The sequence below is a fragment of the Nyctereutes procyonoides genome, unplaced genomic scaffold (genome assembly GCF_905146905.1).
Source record: "Nyctereutes procyonoides isolate TBG_1078 unplaced genomic scaffold, NYPRO_anot_genome, whole genome shotgun sequence".
Taxonomy (NCBI): Eukaryota; Metazoa; Chordata; class Mammalia; order Carnivora; family Canidae; genus Nyctereutes; species Nyctereutes procyonoides.
The window spans coordinates 3,000,886-3,027,177 of record NW_026575122.1 but is presented as its reverse complement, the minus strand read 5'-3'; the positions used below and the strand labels follow the sequence as shown (position 1 = coordinate 3,027,177).

The 26,292-nt window shown below is 49.2% G+C and overlaps 1 protein-coding gene across 1 annotated transcript in view; it reads left to right on the top strand.

Annotated features, from left to right (window-relative positions):
- Window positions 1–15,193: 15,193 nt before the first annotated feature.
- The window catches only part of KLHL2 (kelch like family member 2), a 99,878-nt gene continuing 88,779 nt past the window's right edge, over window positions 15,194–26,292 (top strand). The window contains exon 1 of the mRNA XM_055336395.1: window positions 15,194–15,421. Coding sequence (XP_055192370.1) covers window positions 15,396–15,421 — 26 coding nt within the window. The 5' untranslated portion in view covers window positions 15,194–15,395. The remainder of the gene's footprint in view (window positions 15,422–26,292) is intronic.

Genomic DNA, 26,292 nt, shown 5'->3' with positions numbered 1-26,292 from the left:
TGTCTGATGCCACGGAAGTCCTACTCATCCTTCAAGCCACCCCCTCTGTTATCCCTTCCTTGTTTCCCAAACTAAAAATGAGCTCTTTCTGGGTGCCTGGGTGGCTCGGTTGGATTAGCACCCAACTCTTGATTTGAGCTCAGGGTCCTCAGACCGCGCCTTGAGTAGGGCTCTGCACGGGGTGTGGGGCCTACTTAGGATCCTCTCTCTCCCTCTCCCTTTGCCCTTCCTTCCTGCTCCCCATGCTCTCTCCTCCTCTCACAGGAAAAAAAGTAAATAAAATAATAATAAAAATGGGCTCTTTCACCTCCAAATTCCTGTAGATTCCTGAACTCTAGTTGAATTTAAAAACCCAACAGTTTTGTGTGTGTGTGTGTGTGTGTGTGTGTGTGTGTTTTATTGTTGTTTCTTTGTCCTGCTCACCACCCTTTCCTGTCCCAGGCTGCTTCTCAGCAAAGGCCTACCTGAGCTTGCGGGGAGAGAGCTTTCCCCAGAAGGACACCACTGACATACATGCAGGCTGGGAAGGATGTTCTCTCACTCAAGGGAAAGGAACAGAAAGAACAAAAAGAAGAAAAAAAGCAGAAAATGAAATGTGCCCCAGCCTCATCCCCCTTTCCTTCTTTTCAATAAATGAACTTCATAAATTCTACTTGTTTTATTTCTCCCTGTTCCTATGAATGTAGGCACTGGATTGTTATTATTATTATTATTATTTTTTTGGCACTGGATTATTTAAGGTCTCTCCTCAGAGCCTTCTGTGAGCGCCTTGCTAGGATTCAGAAAGAGAAGGGAGCAAACGAACAAAATCAGTTCTGGGGCCTGTGGTTGCCGAAGCCCGAAGACCAACCTGGCTGGTTGGTCAGAGTCACAGGTACCCCTGAAGCCTGAAGTGGGGCTGCCGGGGGTCACCGAGCCGGACAAAGGAGTCAGATGTGGGGTAACTCGTCGATGAGGCAAAAGTCAGGGAGGACGGATCTACGACTTCTGTCATTGTCATTATGCTCCAAGAGAACTCACTATGAAACTCTGTCAAAAGACAGAAGGGCTTACACCTAACGCAGGAATTAACAGCTCAGAGCAAGATGTTTTCTCCTGTCACCCAGCTCTTGTGAGTTAGGAACCCAGAGGAGTGAGTCACTGGAAAACATCCCAACAGATAACATATTGTTCATCTGTCTTTCCTTCTCCCAGGAAATCGGAGGTGAGAGACTTGAACTAAAAAAGCAAAAAAGTCCACCAGCCGTCAAACATCTGGGGAAACTAGTGGGAGGAAACAGTAGGGGACCAGAACGAAATAAAGCAAATACGCAGATCCAATTCCAAGAAACAGGGAGAGTGTGTTTTAGTTGCTATAAAGTCCTAGAGAGCCAGGGGGATGTTCTGTCCTCCCGTCCCTGAGGGCGGAGGCCGGGTTTTATGCCCTCATGGGTTCCCTGGAGCACCCAGGCCCGGAGACGAGGTGCTCGTGAACGTCTGGTTCATGAAACCCGTTGGGGCGCCCTCGGTGGGGAGCAGGCGAGCACGTGTCTGGGTCCTGGCTCGTGCTCCGGGTCTCTGCCAGTCTTTGCTGTTCTTTGCACCTCCCCGAATTGGTGACAGGAGAGCAGATGCCCTCAGTCTTTTGTACTGTTTGTTCTAAGCCTGAGTCTCACAGTAGTTTCTTTTCTTTCTTTCTTCCTTTCTTTTTTCTGGGGAGTGAAAAAGTGATGTCTCCTCTGGTAAACAAGGTATGTCTCCACTGGCTCCAAAGATAACGAATCCAAAGGTCCCTATTTTTCATGTGAAGAGACTACTATTGGTTGCAATTTGGTCCTAGAGTTGAAGGATTTCCTTCCCAGATCTTTGGGGGCTTGGAGCACTGGGGGAGTGAGTACCCCTCCGACCTACGTGCCTGTGCCTCCTACTCCCCAAAAGTTCTGTGTGTCACACTATAGAGAGCCAGACAGTTCTGTTGAGGGATCCTATTAGTTGTTGTTTTTTTTTTTTAATTAAGTTTTTCTTGACCATAAATGCAATACACACTTTGTCGAAAGTGATGGTACAGAACTGAATGGAGTAAAAAGGAGGAGTTCCAACCCTTTGCCATCTTATTGATCCATCCACCTGAGGTCGCAACGGGTATGTCTTGACCTTAAGAGATTCAGACAGATTATGTCAGTACCAATGTTGGAAAAAAGGAAAAATCGTGCATTCAGAATGAATCTGGCTACAAGCTTTCTAGACATTCATTTTATAGTTTTGATAAAACCCTGGTCAGGTATGATAAAGGATTTTCAGAATCATTACACCCAGCACACCCCTGTGTGGCGCAGACTGCCAAATGTACACCTTGTATTATTCTTCATACATCCTGGATTCCTGGGGAGAGGGTGTATAATGTGGGCGTGTTTCGTGTGCTTGATATCTATAAATACACTCAGAGGCTGCTCAAAGCTGCTCACTGTTATTTCAGCACATCCACTATTCCCGGTTTTTACATACACCCGCACCCTCACGAAAAAGGAGTAAAACTGAATTTATTTCTGCCATGATGAGCATGACTCCAGACAAATTGCCACATAAGTAGATACCATTTTCCAGGGGTGTCTCACCCTAGGGGTGCAGAATCAACTTCTGTTTCTGTCCTGTTTTCACTCCATTCTCCTGACCTTCTCCAGTGGTGACTTCTAGATGCTGACATCTACTTAGTCATCCAGTGCCGCCACCTGCCTTCTGCGGTTTGCTCCACGGTTCATAGACTCCCAGCTTGTGACTCTGTTTCTTGGTTAACACTTTTCTCTCTTCTTTTTTTCAGGAATCCCAACCCACAAGTCCTCTACCTGCTGCTGCCTATACCAGCTGTTGCAGTCTGCATGGACCTAGAGAATGGGACCCAGACCATGTTCAAGACCCATCACCGTCTGTGCCAGGTCACCCTCTGGCCTTCCCTCCATGGCTTTTCCTCATGTCGGCAAAACAGTGGTTAAGAGCACGGTCCCTGAAATCAGACTTGGCTCACACTTGAAATCTTAACCTTGCCTCATAGTAGGTATGGGCTACTTAACACATTTCTTTAAATGATTTATTTACTTATTCTGAGAGAGAGAGAGAGAGAGAGAGAGAGAGAGAGAGCGGGCACGCGAGAGCATGCTAGTGGGTGGAGGAGCAGAGGGAGAGACTCTCAAGCAGACTCTCCTCTGACCACGGATCCCCGTGCCGGACTAGATCCCATAAGCCTGAGACCATAACCTGAGCCAAAACCAAGAGTCAGATGTTCAACCCACTAAGGCACCCAGATGCCCCTGGGTTATTTAACATCTTGTTAGGCTTCAGTTTCCTCATCTAAAAAAGTGAGGACGTTAATAGTACCTACCGTACGGAGTTTTCATGAAGACTGTGGTGGACTGTTGAAGTAATGGCAAACCCAATAAGTCAGGTATCGCCAAACCCAGGCTCTTGCGCTCTTGTGAAGTGTCCTCTCATATTAATTTTGGGCTTGGCCACGTGGCCTGCCTTGGCTCGTGGCAGAAGCAGAGGCTTGATGAGTGCTTGCACACTGAGTTTTTGCACTGTCTCGTGGGCCGCTTTTTTGAACCCAGCCATCACCTGAAGAAGCTTGAGCCAGCCCACTGGTGGTGACAGAGCCGTCCCAGCGGCCCCACCCCAACAGTCAACTGTTAGACCTGTGAATGAGGCCATTTGGTACTAGCCAGGCTGGCTGACTTGCCAAATGATTGCAAACACATGAGTGATCCCAGCTGACATGCACGGAGCAGAGATCAACTTCCCCAGCTAAATCCAAATTGCCAATGCACAGAATCTGGGCAAATGGTGATGGGGTCATTACAGTCGGGGGTGGTTTGTTCCATTGCTATAATCTGATACAAAGACAAATAATTTCTTATGTGGTATAAGGCCTTGGCTTGTGCAACCGTGGGGGCTAGCTACGCGAGTCCCAAATCAGGGCAGGCTGTCAGGAAGGGCAGGCCAGAACTTGCAACGTGAGTTAAGTTGCAGTCCATAGGCAGACTTTCTCATTGTGTAGAGAAACCTCAGTTCTGTGCTTAAGGTCATTCAACTGATGGAATCGGGCCTGCCCAGATTATCCAGGATAACCTCCACAGCAACACCTAGGTCGGTGTTTCATAGAATAACTGAGGGTCATAGCCTAACCACACGGCACATAAAACTGACCATCGTGCCATCTAATACATTATTTAATTCTCTAATTTTTGTCTCCTCCAGCAAAATATAAGTACCGTGAGGCCTAGAGGTCTCTGCTTTGCTCATCGATATATTCAATACATATTTGTTGAATTAAATCACCTGTTGAATTAAACAGCAACACATCCTCAGAAGGTCTTCTCTGACTACCTGCTGTCCCCACAACAGATGCCCACGTCTTCTAAGTCAGGTGGTGCTCTTCTTCTCACCTACCTCCTTAGTGAGCTAAATCCACCCACCCAGATCAACCTAATCTCCTTACAGGAGACAAAACCAAGCAGCAGAAATAACCAAACAACTAATGATGTATTTACTTAATTATTTGCTTGCATTCATCTTTTATTTTGCATCTATTTCTTTAGCTTTCTTCTACTGCTTTCCCCTACTCTACTTTGACTGGTTGGGAAAAATAAAAGGAAGGATTGTCACAATTAAGTGTCCATATATAAAAAACTCTATGCAGAGGCAGTCTTGAGTTGTTTGACATCTTCACGTATGGAAATAGTCTTTTTTTTTTAATTAAGATTTTATTTATTTATTCATGAGAGGGACAGAGACATAGGCAGAGGGAGGAGCAGGCTCCTGGCGGGGACCCTGATGTGGGACTCGATCCCAGGACCCCAGGATGACAACCTGATCAACCACTGAGCCACCCAGGCAGCCCAACAGTCTTTCCTTAGCAGAGTGCATCTATCATTTTACCAGCGCATATTAGGCACCAAATATGTCAGACATTGTGTCAACTGTTAAGACCACCGAGATAAAGTCAAGGTCTCTGCCTTCAAGCTGTTTATAGTCTAGGGCAGGACTATGAAGCGATGTCCTGGGGCCTGAGTCTAGCCTCATCATTAGCTCACATCACACATTGTTGGTCTACGTTGCATTTGATATTTAAATCAGTTGTCAATATTGGAAAATCAGAAGATTTCACATAAAAATCAAGAATTCTGACGTTCCTTGAATTGGCCTATGGTCTCCGTGGTACAAGTATCTGGTAACATGGCCTATGTTTCTCCATGGCACAAGTGTCTCAGGTCTGGGGGGTAACTGCGCCATCTTTCACTGGGCATGAGCTCTCCATCTAGTCGCCATCACCTCTACTGCGATGTATCGCTTCCCCAATGTTAGGGTCAGATGCAGTTCCTATCTATCACCTTACATCTTAAATGATGCAATCATTTAGGTTACCTTCCTGGACTCCTATAGACACCGGGTTTTGACTCTCTAGTCTAGAGGGTTGTATTTCATAATACGCTACTAAAAACACTTTTCAACTCTGCAAAGTAATTCTGCTCCTGTGATATAATTTGATGTGCCTAATAAATCTAAGATGTAGGTAGGCCAAGTGTTATTAGTTCCATTTTTCACATGAGGTAATGGAAAACTGGAGTGGTTAATTTACTAGTTTGAGACGTAGAGGTGATTCTAGAATGCAAATTTCCTGATTAGCCCTCCGCAGTCTAAAGAGTATTGCTGAGGAATCTCATTCCCACTCCAACTCTTCCCTCTGCAAGATTTCAGACTGAAGTAGTCAGAGACTGAGGAGGGAAGAAAAAGTAGCACAAAGCTAGGTTTGGAATTTTGATGATTAAGACTGAGTTGTAGTTTTTTAGGACTATAACTGGCGGAAGAACTTTGTGTTATCTAAAAGATTCTCTTCCACTCTTTACCTTAGGGCAGGAACACCAGTGAACACATACTTCAGAGGACAATGGAAGATAAAAACTGCATTTTCTATCCAATCGAGAGGTGTCCTGTTTGCTCAACTTACTAGTTACACACAGAGATGCTCTCTCACTCTCGCTCCGCCACAGATGCACAGTTTGTTTCCCATTTACCTACATGAGATCATACTATACCCAGATTTTTGTGACTATTTCCCGGCCAACAGTATGTCATCTTTTTATGACATTAAGTAGTCTTATAATGTATCAGTTTCAATGGCCCCATCACGGGCCACTATCTGGTGGTGTTATAATAATATTTGGCCACTCACCGATTGGTCAGTTTAAGTTTCTAATTCATTGTTATAGAAATAAACTGCATGAAATATTCTGGTAGCTGACTCACGTGCATGTATGATAACTTCTTTAGGATAAACTCCTAGATGTGGAACTATTGTGTCACAGGACAAAGGTAATTTTTAGACCTTTTGATGCAAATGCAAGGCCTCCTTAATCAACGCCCCTTCTGAAACCTCCCAACCCCCAACTTGGTCTTTCCATTTCGGGGAGATAAATCTCAATAAAGTAATGCTCGCAGATTTTATTCACTTATTAAAAAGCCTCAGTCTTCTAGCTTATTAGACCAATTTATAGACCACCCCACACCCAGGCCTTGGTAGGGGGGCTCCCCTGGGAAAACATCTTGTTTTACGTGTCAAATCTCACCTATTATTTTTCAACTCCAGTTAGGGTAGACCTATAATTTTTGACAGGTCCACCATTTGTTTTTTGTTTTTTCCTTCCCTCTGTGAGGAAACTTCCCTTTTCTTCTCTATTGATGTAGATCTTACAGGTCCCCCAAAGCCCAAATCAAATTGTACCTTCCCAAAAAGTGTTTCTAGGATAATCCAACCCATATTATCTTTACACTCATGAATCATATTCCCCTATAATTTTAGGTATGTATATCTCATTTCCTCAGGGTAGAAAAGCTGTTCTCAGGCAGGTTATTTTTTGAATCTGTCTCCAAAGTAAACACAGTGCTAGGTACTAAATCTTGAAAAGAACTGTAAAAGTGTGGAATGAGTTATTGGAGAAGGTGCTGAAGTATACCCTGAATGCCTATAGAATTGGTCATACTCCCGTATAAAATTGGGTGAATGGCCTGGATGGGTCATCAAAGTGGCTTCTGCCATACATCCTAATACTATGATTATAATTAGTTACTGATAAAATACAAGTAATTTTCAGCTAGTGTTTTGAAAGATGCCTCCCCTTACGTGCAAAAATTATCTTGTATGGAATCCAGCATAAGAAAAAAAAATGCTGCGATGATAATTTAATCACAGTGGACAAGGTAGTTAGAGGTGGCCAATGGTATGGATTTTGAAAACAACATTAGTGAGACTTCACTGCATAAAGATATTTTTATTCAAGGCTTATAATATAAAATAGAACCAACGAATTTAAAAATTACCCTAGATACCGAACATTCAAAAAAAAAAAAAAAAACAAAACTTCAGTTCATTTAAAAATACTGAAATTATTTTCATTCCACCCCCCCAAAGTATGGTACTTCACTTTCCAAAAATATTACACATTCAAATAAACTGTAATTATGAACATATATAGCTTCCCACAGTTAGAACTTTAAAAATGGATTGTGCTAAATAAAATGCATGTTGCTGCAATATTTAAATATGCTTTAAAGTAAATCATTATAAGTAGGCATGTAATTACTATGGTTTTAGGAAGATTTAACCAAGAACAAAAACACAAGAGAATGAAATTTGAAATTTCAGCAGTTTTTGACCAACATAAAATGAACAGATATCCACCATAACTCAGCTCTTCTAGATCTTCCTCATGCCAGAGTTTTAAAGAGAAAGTCTTCTTTTTGCAAGCAGTAACTGGAACGAAAAATTATGGAGAGAAAATGTAGAGAATCTAGAAATACTAAGATTTCCGGTAATGTAAATCCAATTAAGAGTGGATTTTTTTTTTTTTTTTTTTTACTGGAGAAGTAGTGACTTGGATCTTGTTCCTTAAAGCTTAGAGTAAAAACAGCATTTCCAAAAGTGTGTGCATTTTGATGAGAGGAGAGGGAAAAATTGTCTGTCATACTGAGACCCCATGGAGTATCTACCCCGCAAGATACTATTTAATCTAATGTAATGCATTAGCCAACCTTCTGATGTTCAGAATTTCCCCTGAAATCAGTACCAGTTAAAATCTTGGATGTACTGGCAACTGGCAGCGGCTTTCCTGCCTGGGTTCCCCACAGCTACAGCAAGTTGGCAGAAAGACTTCCTTAGCAGCTGCTAATGGGCTGATGGTACCATACAGCATGATTCCACTTATGTAAAACAAATACAAACACATGTGTTTCTATATGCACCACTTATGTACGTAACTGCAGGAAAAAAATGTTTGAAAGGACATTCGTCAAGTGGTTAACATGGGTCACCTCTGGGAAGGGGCGGGGAGAGGTCAGTGGGAAGTTTCACTTCACGGTCTGAATTTTTACAGTAAGAAGGTAATCATGTATTATTTGCCTAACCAAAAAAAAAAATTAACAATTAAGAAATTAACGAGTTACAACACAGGGACGTCAACCTAGGCATATAGCAAACTGTGGAGGGCAGGCAGGAGAGTTTACATCTGGTAACAGCGTAGCTCACCCCAGAAAGTTGCATTACCTGTTTGTTCAGGGTACAATAGCTCTCCGAGTGATCCTATCTTTGTACCAAGTGGCCTTGTCTTGGCTTATCTACAACTTCCTGCTGGCGTTTCACTTGGGTGTCTTGCTATCACTGCAAACTCTGTAGGCCTGAAACCACACCCATTATCATTTGTCCCATGTGATTTTCTTCTTATCAATTCTATCACCATAGTCTCACATTCAGAACCCCCAGAAATTTGACTACTTCGTCTTCCTTTGCCTCCGTATCAAATTAGTCAACAAGTCATGCTTATTCCATCTTTTCCCTTTGGCCTTTCCTTTTCATTATAGCCCAGTACTCTACTTTGAGTTGTACCATCTCACGCATGAACGCTCGCGATTAGACAGTTTCCCAAAGGATTCTCTTGCTTTCAGTCTCTTCCATCTGTTATTAATTTTGCACATCAATGCCGGATTAAAATTCTTCCAGTAGAGTTTGTATTCTACTCTCTGGCCAAACATACACAGGCAGGCAGACAGACAGACAGACATGCTCCTCTAATGCTTATCTCCTTCATATAAAGCCGAAAGTTTATTCAAGGATCTCTAGAATCTGACCTCCACATCAACATCTCGGCTTTATTTCTTATTACCCTAGTCTTCGAATCATTTGTTGTTTAAAGTCTTTCTTTACTGTCCAGGAACATACTCTGCTTTCTTACTGTGTGCCTTCTTAAGTGCTTGAGTCAATACTCATCTTATTTGCGAAGACCTCGTTGTCTGGTACTTTTGTTTAATTTGATTTAATATAGTGGATGTATTTCTTGTGTCTGGAGTTAATTACAAGTTTCTCCGAGGCAGAATTCTTGCCTTAAGCTTTTTCTTATTTCTACCTCTGCCCCCTAGCTCCCAACCTATCACATTATATTCATCAAATAAGTCATTCAATACATGTTGGCCGGTTGACTGACTGAAATCAAAGTAAGTTTCTCTGTGCCTTCCTTATTCCTGGGGAGCATTAATTTTATCCTTCCAAAAGTAAAAGGGAAGAAAAACTAATATATATTGTATAAAGGTGTTAAAATGCACATCGCATGAATCTTGAGTTAGAATATACATTCCTGGAGGCAAATCTGTTGGTTGGCAGCTACAGCAAATCATGCCAACTTGTTCATTCAATAGGACTTGTTGCATGCATACTACGTGCCAGAACTTTTCTAATCCCGCACACGGCAGGGACCAAACAGGCTAAAATCTAGGTCTTCACAGACCTTACATGTCAAGGGACAAGACAGACAATACATGAAATAACTCTGTAAAACACATAGTTTGTTAAACTGTGATTTACCAGTAAGTGCTTTGGGGAAAAATAAATCCGAAAAGGAGTTTAGGGAGTTTCAAGAGTACAAATGCACCTTAAAATAGGGTGCTCAGTGTTTTCCCTATCTGGCATAAAATAATTGATACGATACCTAAGTATAATACAATTAAGATTTGCTTGGATCAGTTTGCCTCAGGAAATATGACGAGGAATATTTTTCTTATGATTTAATTTTAGTTGGCTTTTAACAAAGACTTCAAAATGGCAGTTTAGGTTCATTTTTAGTTCAGTGAAGAATAGTTCTCATACATATGCAGCCTGGATTCAATTCTCTTTCTTGGGTTGGATTATTACCAAGATCTTAACAGGGAAAAATGAAGAAATATGGATGCTTCAGGAATTGACTAACCACTTATAGCCTGCATTAAACATGCTTTTCTGCATCCAGAAGCTGACTAGAACCAGATTAAGAACTAGAAAATTTTTCTTGGGAAAGGATCCTTACTTGCAAAAATAATTCCGAGACTTGGGCTGAGCTCAAATTTTTGGATTTATGTGGAAATTCAAGACTTATCTTTTCATATTACCATGTGAACAATTTGAGTAAATAACACAAACTCCCAGAGGTTTTGGTTTCAAAAAGTCTAGAGTTCAAGAATATTTTTCATCTATCAGCATTGTCCTTTACTTAATTAAGTAAAGCATTCCTTTCACAGTGTTATACAGTCATACCCCCATTAATGAAAAAGGTACATTTCAACATCACACTTTGTTATCAAAAATGCTGTGATTGAAATAATATAGAAGGCATTGAAACGCATTCAGGGAGAAAGGAGAGTGGGGAATAGGGTGTGAAGATATTCTTTGGCTGAAATAATACCAAAATGAAGTTACCCCATTAGAGTAAAGCTATTGTATTAGAGTGTAATCCACTAATGAGCCATTCGGTTAACTGACATTAGATAATTTCTAAGTTTTATTAGAGTTTTATTGGAGACCTGTAGCTGGGGAGGGCCTGAGGTGATAGATGTATTGATGCCAAAAGGAAAAAAAAAAAAAAAAGGAACAGAATGGGGAAAATGAGAATGCCAACAACAGACTATTTCACAATTCGGCTTAGGGTCTATGCTATTAACAGGCAGCTGTGATAGACCGAGTGTGGGTAGAAGTTGAGGTGTGCGTGTGCATGTGCGTGCGCATGGATAACTTGAGGTGAACGACGACGTGCTAGTAATGCTTCCTGTAATTTGTCGAGAATTTTTACTTGCTCTTTCTTTCCCCCAGATTTGCTGACTGTGTAGAGAGATGTTTAGTCTTGGATAAATCTCTAATGAGGTATTACATCACCAGATTACATAAATAGATAGCATAAAACTACATGCAAGTAAAAATAGATTAAGTAGATTTCCTTTTCCTAAAACAGCACAGAGAAACTGCTTATCTGATATACATTAAGGTGAAGTCTATTTTTGGATACTTCCTGTACCAATTCCAACAGATTTCCAATTAAACTCTAGCAAACAATTTGCTTTTGTTTTCCCAGAAACCTCTGGTACAGGATAATGGACAGGTGTGCTGTGCTGGAAGTAGGGTTGGTATCTTAAAGTCTACGAAAACAAGGGAGCATTTGCAGAGTAAACTGGAGTAATAAAAATGAAGGATTCCTTCAATTAAGGATTTTCTACTGGTCTGGAGCAGAAGACTCACATCACCCCATTTAACACCACAGAGCATGTAATAAATACCTTTAATGTATCGACAAATCCATTTGCTAAATAGCAAAATCTTGCAAGGATATTTTGAAATGCTTCATAATATATTATGTACACTCAGCTGCTTCCAAATCAAAAGAATAAAAGCGAAACTGATTTAAAATTAGAAAACAAATTAGAAAACAACTCAAGTAAATGCATTTTAGGATTGAAAAGAAGACTCTTTAGAAGGTCTCCATCTTCTTTAAAACTGTATTTTTGAGTAAGTGATGCTTTTCATACTTGCTATCTTTACACTGAAAGGAATTACAAGAACAGGATCTTATAGCTTTATACTCTTTGGTGAAATTAGGTCTTTTCTTTACACGAACTATTCTCAGTTCCCAGATTTTTGCCATGTGATATGTTTGTGCCTGTCACGTCGTGTCATGAGTGCACTGCAGCATCTGATTTCAACTCAATCTACACAGTTAACATTTTCAAATTGCTTCAATATTCTTAGATGAGAGGTTGAATTGTGGGTTTAGCCCTTCCCCTTCTTTGCAAGGAATGGGCTCCGGGGCAGTGATTTGGATCAGAAACATGGACTGCCTTCAATCTACCTGGCGGCCACCACACGAGGCACTGATATGTGACTCTCAGGAAGGTTGGGCGGTATGACGGTAAGAAGTACTCCTTCCCAGGCCATTTGTAAAGGCTAGACATTTAGAAATAGATATGAAAAAAAAAAAAGATTTGGCTAGACACTTAGCATTCTAGGTGACCTGGATCCCTTAAGGAGCAGAGAATTATAATAGATACAAGTAATCCAGGGGAGGAGGTGAAAGGAGCTCTGGCTTGGAGTTGTGTGCCTTCTCAGATGGACACATCCTCCTCTGGGTGGGAATATACACAAGCAATAGATTTTTTTTGTTTGTTTGTTTTTTTCTTGAAAGAGTTCCTGACATGGCTGATGAAACAGCCCTGCTCACTCAGCTTGCATGCAGAAGTCAGGCCAAAGTTTTGGTCAAACCTAAGTCAGGGTGTATCTCTTGGGTCTAGCACTCAATCTCAATCCCTAGCTCAGCCATATATGACTGATAGTCATGGAAATGTGTAGAAGAATAATAATGACCATATGTTAGTGCTTCCATTATACGCCTAGTGTCATACACTTTACATAGATTATTTCATTTAATTCTTATAATGACCTCATAAAGTAGGAAGTTCTTTTTGGAATCTAGGGGAAAAAAAAGACATCAACGAGAGAAATAACTTATTGTCCTATTCATGGTGGATCAATAATGCCCACCGTGCCATGGAGAGGTTAGCGTGCGCTAGGGCATATTAAAGTGCTGACTTTTTCTGGAACACTTCAGTAGGCCGCCAAGGCGCCTCTGGTCCTCCTCCTACCCCACCCACCGCTCCTTCTCTGTCTCCCTCGCTGATTTCTCTTCATCTTATTATCTTAATGTTGCAGTGCCCCAGGGATCATTTCTTGGTCCTGTTCCGTAGCTACACCATCTAGGTGAGCTCAGCCAGTTCCAGGACTTTAAATGACCTCTGTATGCTGACAAACTCTCCAGTTGTGTCCGCTCCAGATACATAAACCTAATTGTCTACGCCTATCGCCACACGGGTGTTTAATGGACACTTCAAACCTACGCATGTCTAAATCAGTTTACGAATACTTTCCTCCCTTGAGCAAATCGGTTTCTGTCTCTATGATCTCAGTAAACGTGAAGTCCATTCTCCCAAGAGCCCAGATCAAAACCTTGGGGATCATCTTTGACTCTATCCTTTCTCTTCTACTCATATCGAACCTGTCAGCAATTCCTGTTTGCTTTATCTTCTAAACAGGATCCGAATCTGACTTTGCTCCGTCACTCTGACTTTAGTCCAGGCCACCCTTATTTTTCCTTGCAGCCGGGCTAATCTCCTTACTTGCTCTTACTACCCTACATATACTGCTTATAGAGCAACCAGCCCCATCTCCTGAAAAAAAAAATAACTTTTTAAAAATCTTGGACCTTTAAAAACAAACACATAGATACAAATGAATGATGACCACCATCATACATCCATAACTCAGCATCAAAAATCAACATCTGCCAATCTTTTCCCATCTATTCTCTACCCTCTTTTTTTTTTTTGGGAGGGGCTGTGTTTTATGTTATTTATTTATTTTTAAAGATTTTATTTATTTATTTGAGAGCAAGCGAGCACAGAGAGAGAGAGAGGGCAAAGCAGACTCCCTGCTGAGCAGAGGGCCAGATGTGGGCTCGACTCCACCCCCGGGGGTCATGACCTGAGCCAAAGGCAGCCCCTTAACCCAGGGAGCCCCCCAGGCGCCCCTCGGTGGAGTATTTTAAAACAAATGCCAGCAAAGGCGTCCTTTTAATTACCAGACTAAGCCGCTCACAAGTTCAAGGTCGCTTCTGCTGCTGGTAGCAGCCAAGTGTGAGATGCCGGCCTTCGAGGCCCGGTGGCCCGTGGTACTCGCGCACGTGCTCTCGGACCCGCCCTCCCTCGCCGCGGCTGTGCGGCAGGTGCACCTGCGGGGCTGCGCCCCCAGGCCCCGGCGTGGGCCCCCAGCAGGTGGGCAGCTGCGAGTCCGGGCGGACACCTGGACGGCACACCTGGACGGCACACCTGGACGGCCACCTGCTGCCCCCCCCCCCGCCCGGGGGGCTCTGCTCGGGGCGTCTCCGCGGGCTCCTGGCTCCGTCCTGGGGCCTCCCGGTGGCTGCGACGGGCGCGTCCGCTTGGCCTCGGGGCAGGCGTCGCCGGCTGCTCTTCCACCGTCTAGACCGCCGGCGCCCCGGACGGGCGGACCCGGCTTTGCCCGCGCTCCCCGCACCCGAGCCTCGTCCCGGGGCCTCACCTCGCTGCTCCGCGGGCGCGGGGCCCGGGGCGCTCGGGGGCAGGTGGGCCAGTGCCCGCCGTTCCTCCGCGTGCGGCGGCGGTGGTCGGGGGAGCCCCGGGGAGCTCCCCCCGGACCCGGGCTCCCGCCGAGGGTGCAGCGCGCGCCGGGCCTCCCCGCCGGGACGACGCCCTCCCGGTTCTCCAGCTCCGCCGCCCCGTGACCCGCCCCGCCGGCACCGGCATCGGCAGCACCCTCCGCGGCGGCGGCACCGGCACCGGCACCGGCACCGGCACCGGCTGCACGAGCGGCGGCTGCACCGGCTGCACCAGCAGCACCGGCACCGGCTGCACCAGCGGCGACACCAGCACCGGCTGCACCGGCTGCACCAGCGGCGACACCAGCACCGGCACCGGCTGCACCAGCACCGGCACCGGCTGCACCAGCGGCGACACCAGCACCGGCTGCACCGGCTGCACCAGCGGCGACACCAGCACCGGCACCGGCTGCACCAGCACCGGCACCGGCTGCACCAGCGACGACACAGCACCGGCGACACCAGCACCGGCGGCGGCGGCGGCGGCGGCGGCGGGAGGAAGGGGAGGCGCCGGGGGAGGGTCCCGGGCCCGCGGGAGGCCGCAGCGCGTTCCGTCACGGCGTCGGCGCGGCCGGGCGAACCCGGAAGTGGCCGAGCCCGCCCCTCCCGCCCCGCCCCGCCCCGCCGCGCCCGCCCCGCCCCGCCCCGCCCCGCCCCTCCCGCCGCCCGCAGTCCGGGAGCGCGGGGGCCGCGCAGCACACGGAGCGCGGGGCCGACGGGCCATGGCCGCGGGGGCCGCCGCAGGTGGTGGCGCGCGGTGAGGCGAGCGCGGCGCCCCCTCCGGGGCGGATGGACGGCGGCTGGGCGGGCGGGCGGAGCCGGCGTCCGCGGCTGGAATGGTGCTGGCGGCGGCGGTCGGTGCCTGCGTGCTGAAGCCCGAGAGGAGCCACCATGGAGACGCCGCCGCTGCCGCCCGCGTGAGTGAGCGGCCGGCCGGCGGGCGGGCGGGCGGGCTCGGCGCTGCGGACAGGCGCGCCGCTGCGGCGCTGCTCGGGGCCGGGGCCGGGGCCGGCGGCGGGGGCGGGGGCTGCAGGAGCCAGGAGCTGGGGGCTGCAGGAGCCGGGCTGGAGCTGGGCTTCGGGAGCCGGGCTGGGAGCTGGGGGCTTCGGGAGCTGCAGGAGCCGGGGACCGGGAGCCGGGGGCTCCGGGAGCTGGGAGCCGGGAGCTGGGGGCTGCAGGAGCCGGGGCTGGGAGCTGGGAGCTCCGGGAGCTGGAGGAGCCGGGGCGGAGCTGGGGGCTCCGGAGCTGGAGGAGCCGGGGCTGCAGGAGCCGGGGCTGGGAGCTGGGGCTCCGGGAGCTGGAGGAGCCGGGGCTGCAGAGCGGGCGGGAGCTGGGGGCTCCGGGAGCTGGAGGAGCCGGGGGCTGCAGGAGCCGGGGCGGGCTGGGCTGAGGAGCCGGGGCGGAGCCGGGGGCCGGGAGCTGGGGGCTGCAGGAGCCGGGCTGGGAGCTGGGAGCTCCGGGAGCTGGAGGAGCTGGGGGGGGCTGCAGGAACCGGGGGCTGCAGGAACCGGGGGCTGCAGGAATGGGGGGGCCGGGAGCCGGGAGCCCGGAGTCGGGAGCTGGGGGAGCCGGGGGCTGCGAGCCGGAAGCTCCGGGAACTGGGATCCCGGACCCGGGAGCTGGGGGCTGCAGGAACCAGGAACCGGGGGCCGGGAGCTGGGGGCTCCGGGAGCTGGGGGAGCTGGGAGAGCTGGGGGCTGCGAGCCGGGAGCTGGGGGCTGCAGGAACCGGGAGCCCAGAGCGGGGAGCCCGGAGCCCGGAGCCGCGAGCCGCGGGGCGTGACGAGGCGCGGAGCCCGCAGCCCGGGGCGGACGGCGCCGACTGTCCGCGGGGCCCGGGCGCCCGGGGAGGGGTGCGGGCGGGGAGGGGGCTGCGCCCGGGAGCCCGGAGGAGGAGGAGGAGGAGGAGGAGGAGGAGGAGGAGGAGGAGGAGGAGGAGGAGGAGGAGGACGAGGACCCCGGGGGTCCGGGGCGGAGCGGCCGGGGGCTGCCCCTTCCCGAGTGCCCAGCGCCGTGAGTACCGAGGAGCCTGGACCTCGCCCCGACCGGGCCTCGGCGGCTCAGCGCTTGGCCCCTGCCCCGGGCGCTGCAGGAGGCCGCGTGGGCCTGGGCGGGCTCCGGGGCAGCCGCCACCTGCCAGGTGCAGGGTCCCTCCGCTTGGTACCCACGGACGTTCAGGACACCTGCGGCACAAGCGCCTCCCGGAAATGAGAGGCTTGAGCGGTTCTCGTGCAACATGTTGAAGGTTTGCGTTATTCGGTCCAGTGCTGGGTTTTTTGTTGGGAAGTGTTTGGTGAAAGTGCGCTGTAAATCCCCAGGAGTCTTGAAAAGCTCAATTTTGACTTGCCTTCCTCGGTTTGACCTGTAAAGGAGCAAGAGCCCTCTGAGGGGGACTTCTCAGGCTGCAAGCGAAGCTCGTGCCTAGCCCGGGGAGCTTCGCCCAGAGCTGGGTCTGGGGCTCATGGGTTTTCACGTGGGTCTGGCAGCTTCACTCCGGGGCACTGGAACCGCAGCAGCCTCTCGTGGGTATTTGGCAGACTCCCGGCCAGAATATGGGTATCTGGCTTGGGCCGAATGATTTTTTTGATGTCGAGTCCTTTCAGGAGAGCTCATAGGATCCCGGAACTACAATTTCTAAAAGTGCCTTATAGGATTTTTAGCTTGAGTGGAACAGGTCACGGGGATCTGAGGAGCAGACGGCGAGGCCGATGAGCTGACCCTCCCGGGCTGGAGGAGGAGGCGGCAAGGCTCAGCTGCTTGCCCATCACTGTGGCTTTGAGGGCTTTGTCCTCCGGTCATGTCATCTGCAGCAGACTGGGGAGAGCTCCCAAACCCCCAGGAAGCGTGATGGTGGATTGTTAGCATCAGCAGCGCGACTCCAGCACCAGCACACGGGTTCTGAGCTCAGAGGCCGTGAAGGCAGGAAACGCTACCTGTATACAGACCACACCTGACACACAGAGTGTGCCTACCACCTAGCCACGTTATCTGTAGTAAAGCTGTCCCCTTAACAGCCGTTTCCTGCAGTCCCGATTTACTTTTGGAGCAGAGGGAATTACAGGGAAGAAGAGCAGACGCTCTTAGAATGCAGGTGAAAAAAAGGGTGTGGACATTAGGCAGGCTCTGGAGGGAAGAAGTAGAGACCGAAAACGTGATTTAAATAGACATCATTGAAAATGAAACAGAGGTGTGCCTGCAGATATTGATAAACTGAATCTAGGACAGATCAGTTAATCCTCGTTTTGGCACCTGGCGCAATTCTTGGATATCCAGACTCCATCCATAATGCTGGAACAATGACAGGCTGAGATGTAAAGGAAAGCTAGGAATGCCAGCAGGGAGGAAAGAATTGTGAAAACTTCCTGTAATCATGGATGGCTAATGTTGGTAAGACTTCTTCAGGTTTACGTTCACTTAATCCTACAGACGAATAGGGTTTATTGTCATTTGGTCTGTAGAGGACCGACCCTCAGTCCAGAGTTTGTTAGAATCAGAAATAGTTCTCCTTCCTACCCCTTGGCCTATTTGCCTTCACTCCCATCAGCTCACTTTTCCCCGTCCACACTGAATCATGGGTGCTGTGTTTGAGAATTGCGAGGCAGGGTCTTTGGGAAGGAGCTTTATTGGGCGCCGCTGGGCTAGGGCCTGGTACATGGAGGCAGTGGAAGTTATTGGGAGGTCTCAGCTTTTCATAAGGTTAGATTTTTAGTCTGAGCTTTAAGGCAAAGAACGACGTTTGGTGTGGACTTAATATGCCTTGGGTGTTGTGGTTTAGAAGCAGGGACTCAGATCCTCTTTGGGCGAGTGTCCATTAATTCATTAATTCTGCAAATATTTGAATGCCTGTCTCTACCTGGCGCTGTGTAGGAGCTTATGCTCGTGCTGGTTTTGTAACAGCCAGTTTTATATTGTTTTCAAATCCCACCTTGCTGCCCTTTGACCTGTTAACACATTGTCTTAGAGGAGTAGAGGTGCCCCAGTTCCTTTGGGATAGACTTGTTGAAATTAGGTTTTGATCTCTTGTACTGTTTCCACACTCTTTCACTCTTTGCCTCCTAGTTCTCCTCATCTTTTTTGATTATCGTATTGTCATTGGGCTTCATGTCTCTGCGTATTGTTTTTTTGCATCCTACATATGGCGTTTAGATTCTCTTGCGTGTTGGAGCCTGAGTGATATGAAGATGATGGGACATTTGCCTCTGATCAAACCTGAAGGTGTGTGACTAAAAACTAGATGTGGGCTAGTAAAGGGAATTTAGGTGGAAAACTGAGCTGTGCAGCCCTGACCTCAGGAATGTTTTGCACTTTCTAGCTTTTACGGTCATTTTTGCAGAGGGTTTTTGTAATTATTAAGGGAAGACGGAGGTGTAGGGTGGAGTGCATCCCTTTGACCACCCCTCACTGAATAGTTGTTTCTTAGCCCTCGTTTTCTTACTGGTTCCTTTTTCACAAGTTGGTTTTCTCTCTACAAGCCTTACATTTTGCTTTTCCTTCACAGAACTAAGCAAACACGCCTCAGATACAACCATATCTTGGATCACTGATTCCACATCACTGGAGACTCCTGGCATCAGAGTTGTTCAAGCGTAGGCAGACAAACATCTTGTTGACTGTGTTCTAAGGGATTTAGACAGCAGAAGATGGGTTGAATTAGAGCAGAGGTTTTCAGAATTTTGGATTTCACTGACCTGTGAAGTTAAAAGAAAAAAAACTGAGGTCTGACACAGAAATGCTAAGTTTTTTGTTTTGCCTAGTAGAAAGAAAAATCTCGATAAAATAATTATCAACTATCACCGTCTTTTGGTAAAAGAAAGGACATTTTGGTGTCTCTTTCCCAGTACAGAGAAGGACATTATCTCAGACTAAAAGACAGTCCTTAAAATGAATTAGTTTAGTTTTATGAAAACTTACTACACTTTCTGTATTTTGTCACAGACCAATAAAAAGTTCACTGAAGTCTGACGTTTGTGATCCACTGGACCGGATGACCTTTAATGTTCTTTCTAATTTCAAGATTCAATTACTGTGAATTTGGAACCTTGACATGGGTTACCCCAATATTCACTGGTCTGTCTTTTATAGCACATTGGAATGTATTCTTGTTTTTGTTTAAATAGACCTGACTGTAAAGTGAGCTGCTGTCAGATCACAGGTGAATCTCCTCAGTGACAAAGATGTCTAAAATATTTAGGAGCAATGATGACTGACAAGGTAATGTTGAGAGAAGACATGGATCAATGTGTGTTGAAGGAAGTTTTATGTAAGGAAAATCGTGGAGTGTATATGGGAACTTGAGAGGTGGATTCTGGAAATAGGTAAGATTTCTGCAGTAGCCTTAAAATTTTCTGATGCTGGGAAGTCACTCATCCCCCCCCACTAAATAGCCCCAAACCTTGCTTGTGATCTGTACTTCCTAAGGCACACAGTAGGCACTCAGTAATATCAGGAAGTGTGCTTTCGTGAAGGTGACTTTAAGTTTACTCATCTGGGGCTGTAATGGAACTGCTTCAGGAGTGTTTATGAAAATAATTAAGATCAAGCGGCATGTTGTTTAAATAGGCAGGGATATGAGACAGAGAATGAAAATTGCTTTTCAGATGCTCATCTGTAGAATTATTCAGAATTCCAAATGTATTTACTGTGTGTAATAAGGTTGTGCAGGTTGTTCCTTTGTAATCATTGGTTGCTTACTATGACCAGGCTTTGGGGATATCTCAGAAAACAAAGTCCTTTTTCCTCGGGGTGGACACTGATAGCGAACGAATTGTAGTGCGTGGGTCAATATAGCTTTGTGTGTCGTGTGCTTTACTGTTTAACGCTTCAGACTATTGACATTTGCTCAGGTATTTTTTTTTTTTTTGACCAGTTCTTTTCTCTGATCCTGCCTTGAAAAACAAGCCCTCGCTTTCCATGGCACTGCTTTTTTCTTGGTTTCCTCCTGTAGTTTTTAGGTTGCTAAATGCGATTTACCTTTATCTCATTTGCCCTTGTCAACACCCTTATAGCGTAGATCTCTGTTATCTTTTTTCAGGTGCTGAATTACTTTTCATAGGTCATCAAGTGGAGGCGAAGTCGGGACCCTCCTCTCGTTGATCACTCCTTTCTGTCTCACATGGCTTCTCTTCTGTTACTCTTTGTTGGCAGTGGCTGCTGCTCACAGATCCAGGTCTTGGCCAGTTCTTTTTAATCAACTATGAATCCCTAAATTGTGGCTCCATCTATATCTTATGCTTGGGCTCTGGATCTGTGCTTCGGTCTTAAGATTTTCAGCTTCTCACAGAACATCTACTCTTAGCTTGTATCTCGGATCCAGCCTGTCTGAAACTGAGTTCTCAAGCTGACTTCCGTTTATAACGTCTGCATGTATTCGGTGGAATAATCATTCTTCTGGTCCCAGGTACCCAAAGCCTTGGAATGGTCTTTGATTCCCCTCTCTCGTCATCCTCCGCAGCTTATCAGCTCCCAGGAACAGGAGAGTCCTGGTTTCAAGTGTCCGTTCTGACTACTACTATTCTGATGAACAGATTTCATCCCTTGATACCTGCATTTTTTTTCCCCCTCCTACCTTTTCTCCTATTAACCTCTATGTGTTCTTTCCTCACCTTTCAGTCCATCTACTATTTTGACCCCAACAGTCACATCAAATGACTTACCAAGCCAGTTATCTCAACCAGATGATCCGAACCACCTGTCATTTTCGCCAGATCTTATAGGACGTTCAAAATCAGTCTGTGCTTTTGACCTCCTAAACTGCCCTATCACAAGGCCAGAGTCTCCAGCCTTTCCCCTCGCGCCCCCCAGTTAACACAACTTGGAATTCTTCCAAGGCCCGCTGGGAACCCTCTTCCTTCACAAAAGTCTTCCCTCTTTACTCCAGTTCATTCCAGCTGCTCTTTGCATTCCCACAGTATCCGTAACCCATAATCTTGCACTTGTGTACTGACTTGTGCCGTTCCCTGGTGGTTTCAGATGTGCCTCCCCAGTTAGATGGTAACTGGAGAGGTTCCCTGCGCTCAGCCTCCTTTACATCCGTCGCTGCTTCCGTTCGGGCGCGCGGCCGGCGTCCAGGCAGCGCTTACCTACTTGATTTATTAACAGTGGTGGTTGTCTGGAGTGTTGCTCATAACTTTTGATTGAATGTTGCAATTAAAAATGAGGAAGGCCAATCAATAAAGTCCATAAAAATCTATCTCTATATTCAGTTTAGCTCCTAACCTCAACATTTTTCTTCTTAGCTCTGTATTTTCCTTCATGCGGTACTTAGTGCTTGTACAAGCTTCCTGAGGCAAGGGGGTGAGGTGTTATTGTCTTTGGCTTTTCTGTTGCATTTCGTATTAGGCGTATTTGTGGAATAACAAAACCTTGCTTTATAAGTTAACAGTCTGAAGCCCAGAGAGGCCAAGGGCCTGTACCCAAGGTCACTTGGCTAGTGTTTGGCAGGGGCAGAGCCACAGCTCAGGTCTTCCAGCTGATTCTGGTCCTCTTCGAGTGCCTTTTCATTCAGGTGTTAGAAAAGGTAGCCTAGTCAACGGAATTGTTGGATCAAATTGCTGCGCCTGTTACTAGCTAAGTGCTGGTAACACTAGCAAAAGTGGCCAAGGAAAGGCCAGAAAAATGAGTTGATAAGAGACATGGAAGTGTTTGAAATGGGCCATCAAGCTCCTTCTCCCTGTTTTAGCACATCGTAAGAGCCCCGGGCTGGCGGTGCTGGGCTAACTGTTGATGGCCTCTTCTTTAAACTGAGATTGATCTTGCATAAGGCTTACTTTTACCCTGGTCCCTTTCCTGGGAATAGTCCCTGCCAGGGACAAAAAGTGCCTGATTGTGCTCTGTTTGTCATGTAGGTGGGAGGGAGAGAGGGAGAGAGAGCGGAGTGGAGCTGAAGCAGAGCTTTTTACAGCTCTATTGTTCTACTATCAGAGAGCAATTATATTCCGACTCCATCAACCTCTCTGCCTCAGACATCCCGCCACCTCCTCCTGCCAGCGCTTCCCCATCCCCACGCTTAGCATAAAGCCGCAAGCTGGATCCCAGGGGAAGGGGGGCGGGGGGGGGGTACCTCCCCTGTCCTCCAGTAGGTTCAGTGCTGTGCTCTCATTGCTGATCCATTTTGGGAAAACTGGGCGTTTCCAGCTTTTCCGGCTCGGAGAAATCTGAAACAACTTGTGGCAACACACGTACTCTACTAACGTACTCCGTGGCATTCCTTTTTATTGTCATCATGCAAGGTCATTACAGTATCACGGGCTGTATTCTCTGTGCCGTACGTCTTACCCTCGTGACTTCTGACTGGAAGGCATGAGCGTGTGTTCCTTGTTGTTTGTTTGTTTAGATTCGTGTGTAGGTGAAATCGGACGGCATCTGTCATCTGTCTTCGTCCGGCCTTTTCGCTCAGCGCGATACTTTTTAGGTTCACCCGTGTCATGGCAGGTGGCAGGATTCCCCTGGCCTCGCGGTGACGTCGTGTAAGCGGCCCCTGCCCTGGGGTTGGGGTGGTTTTGGGCAGCAGGCTCCCCGGTAGGCTCCTCGAGGCCTTCGCCGGCGTGATCCACACACGCCGAACCGAGGGCGGACGGCAGCATTTGGTGACGCTCTGTTTATTTGGCAACGTGGCCGTGTGCTCGGGCGATGGCCTGCGGGCCCTACCTAATCCGAGTCCAGGTTCCAGACCCTTGAAGAGAATTTACAGACCGCGCCTCGGCCTGGAGCCAACTGCGGGAACGGGACGGAGCCCCCTCTCTCTAGGGCCCCTGACTCCTGGGGCGGTTGTCGGGGGGAGGCAAGGATGGAGGGCACCTTGTTGGGAACCTGGAGGGGGACGTAAGGGCCGAGGTTGGTAGGTGGCCTTGCGAGGGAGTCGGGGGAGCGGGGCAGCCTGCTTCTGGGTGCCCACCTGCTGCTGGGTGCCCGCCGGCTGCTGGGTGCCAGCCCGGTGCTGGGTGCCGGCTCGCTGCTGGGTGCCCACCAGTTGCTGGGTGCCCACCGGCTGCTGTGTGCCCACCTGCTGCTGGGTGCCCGCCTGCTGCTGCGTCCCTGCCGGCTGCTGGGTGCCCACCGACTGCTAGGTGCCCACCGGTTGCTGGGTGCCCACCTGCTGCTGGGTGCTGGCCCACTGCTGGATGCCGGCCCACTGCTGGGCACCCACCTGCTGCTGGGCGCACTCCCGCTGCTGGGTGCCGGCCCACTGCTGGGTGCCCACCTGCTGCTGGCTGCCCGCTGGCTGCTGGGTACCCGCCGGCTGCTGGGTGCCCACCAGCTGCTGGTTGCCCGCCTGCTCCTGGGTGCCCGCCCGCTGCTGGGTGCCCACCGACTGCTAGGTGCCCACCTGTTGTTGGTGCCCGCCGGCTGCTGGTTGCCCGCCGGCTGCTGGTTGCCCGCCCGCTGCTGGGTGCCCGCCCGCTGCTGGGTGCCCACCGACTGCTGGATGCCCACCCGCTGCTGGGGGCCCGCCCGCTGCTGGGGGCCCACCTGCTGCTGGGCACCGGCCTGCGGGGAAGCCCGCAGAGAATGGGGCATGGGCCCATGGCCACTCCGGACACCACAGCTGCCGAGCACCCTTGGTGGGTCCCGCGAGCCCTATGGGGGGCCTCCCTGCCCGCAGGGGAGTCTTGGGGCTTTTGAGGTGACGGGGCTGGGGGCTGGGGGGTGCAGACGGTGGCCCGGGACCGAGCATGTGAGCACACCTGGGCCCCTGGTGCATCTGCGGCTGCATCCTTCACACGAGGGTAGCATGGATTCCCCCGGGACCCCCCCCCCCAACAACCCAAACCTTGTAAAGTGCTTGTTCTCAGTCCGAGATGGTTGGTCCTGGGGTGGGTGGGGGGGGACAGAGCACTCGCCTGTTCTGTGTCTTTGGGATCCTCCGTAGCTGCCCTCCACCCCCTCCTGGGCCCCGTCGCGCTGTCGTGGCCCCGTAAAGGGCTCGCCTGAGTCTTGGGGTGAAGGGAAGGTGGGTCGCCTTGAGAGGGCATCGCGTGGGCCCTTTGGCTCCCGCCCCTGCGTGGGCACCTCCGCCCCGGAGCACGCACTAAGCCTGAAGCAACCGTCGTCCTTTCTGAGGTGGCGTCCCCAAGAGGACCCTGACCCTGGCGGGAGAGCCCGGGAGCAGCAGCCTCCGCATGCGCTGGTCTCTGGAGCTCGCTGGCCGCCACGGGGGTGGGGGCCGGATCGGAGGAGCCCCCTGGCCTGCAGCCGGGGGGGGCCTGTTAGCCAGCCCAGCTGTGTCTGGGGTCCAGGCCCCTGGAAACCTCACCCGCTTGAGAGTGTGTTTTGGTGGCGACAGGCTCTTAGCACAGTTTTAAGCCGCTTGGGCAGAGCATGGGGTTGGGGAAAGATTCACCAATGCAAGAACCTTGAACAGCATCTCCTCCGGCCAGTTTGAGGCAGACGGTTCTCCCGTTCTCGCAGCCGTCCACGAGCTTCTCTGGAGCAGGTGCTCCCGCCTCGGCAGGGAGCCGGCCCGGTGGGCGGCCCTTCACCTGCCGCCCGCCGCCTGCCACCCGCCACCTGCCACCTGCCACCCGCCACCCGCCGCCTGCCTGCAGCGCCGCTCGCTTCACACCGGCCCGAGGCACGGGCTTCCCGTCACTCGGTTCCGCTTCTGGAGAGACCCTGACACGAAGGCCCCGGGAGGGGGCATCACGGGGAGGGCGTCGGGGCTGCAGACCCAGCCCCGTGCGCCAGGGCGCTGCGTTTCTAAGCAGCTCTCCGTACAGAGAACACTTAAAAAAAAAAATTCAGTGTTATTTCTCACTTATTCCTTTAAGCCTTTGAATAAAGTCTTTTCTCGTAGAGTTTTTGGAGCACATCAGAAAAAGCAGGAGCCGAAAATAGCCTTAAGAACGCACCAGCGTAGATCCCGGTGGTTATAGAGTGCGGCCTTAAAGTCATTTAATCCTATAATGCAGGAAATTTTAATTCATAATTTCTTAAGCAAATATAAACCCTCTTGACTCTCAAATGGTGTCATTCTTTCGGGCTGAGTTGCTTTCGCTCCCATTCCGAGCCCTGAGAAGCCTTCTGTGATGGCTTTGCCAGTCCTCAATCTTCTGTCTCTCCTCTGTTGTGCGCTCTGAAGTTATTGGACTAGAAGCAGATGTAAACCCTGACTGGCTGTACATGTGGGCATTCAGCGTTGTGTGGTCAGGAAGTTTGCATAGTTTTTTTTTTTTTTTTTAAGAATTTATTTATTAAGGAGAGACAGAGAGAGAGAGAGAGGGGCAGAGACACAGGCAGAGGGAGAAGCAGGCTCCATGCAGGGAGCCTGATGTGGGGCTTGATCCTAGGACTATGGGATCAAGACCCCTGAGCCAAAGGCAGACGCTCAACCACCGAGCCACTCAGGCGCCCCAAAAGTCTGCAGAGGTTGCGTGTATCTGCATGATTTCCTTTCCCCTACTGTTTTCTCTGTGCAAGAATGGTGGGGAAATAGCATTATGAGATTGCCTTCTACTGTGAAATGTTTCCCAGTCTCCTCGTCAGATCTCAATATTCTTTCATCCTTGGCTCCTAGACGTGCTCTTCTCCTCAGGCCAGGTATGGCTCATCCCTCTCTTCCCGCACATACACACGTGCACACACACACAGAGGCCACCGGTGCACCATGTTGCTCTCCCACTCCAGCTGTGGGCTCACCCCCTGGAGGCGGTGTCTTGTACTCATTTATTTGTAAAGCCCCTTTAAAAACTCTCAGAACTCTCCAGGGGACGGGGACAATGCAAATCCTCTAAGAATCGGATGCCTAGTCAACCACTGTTGAGTCTTGGGACGCGGAGAAATAAGCAAGGACA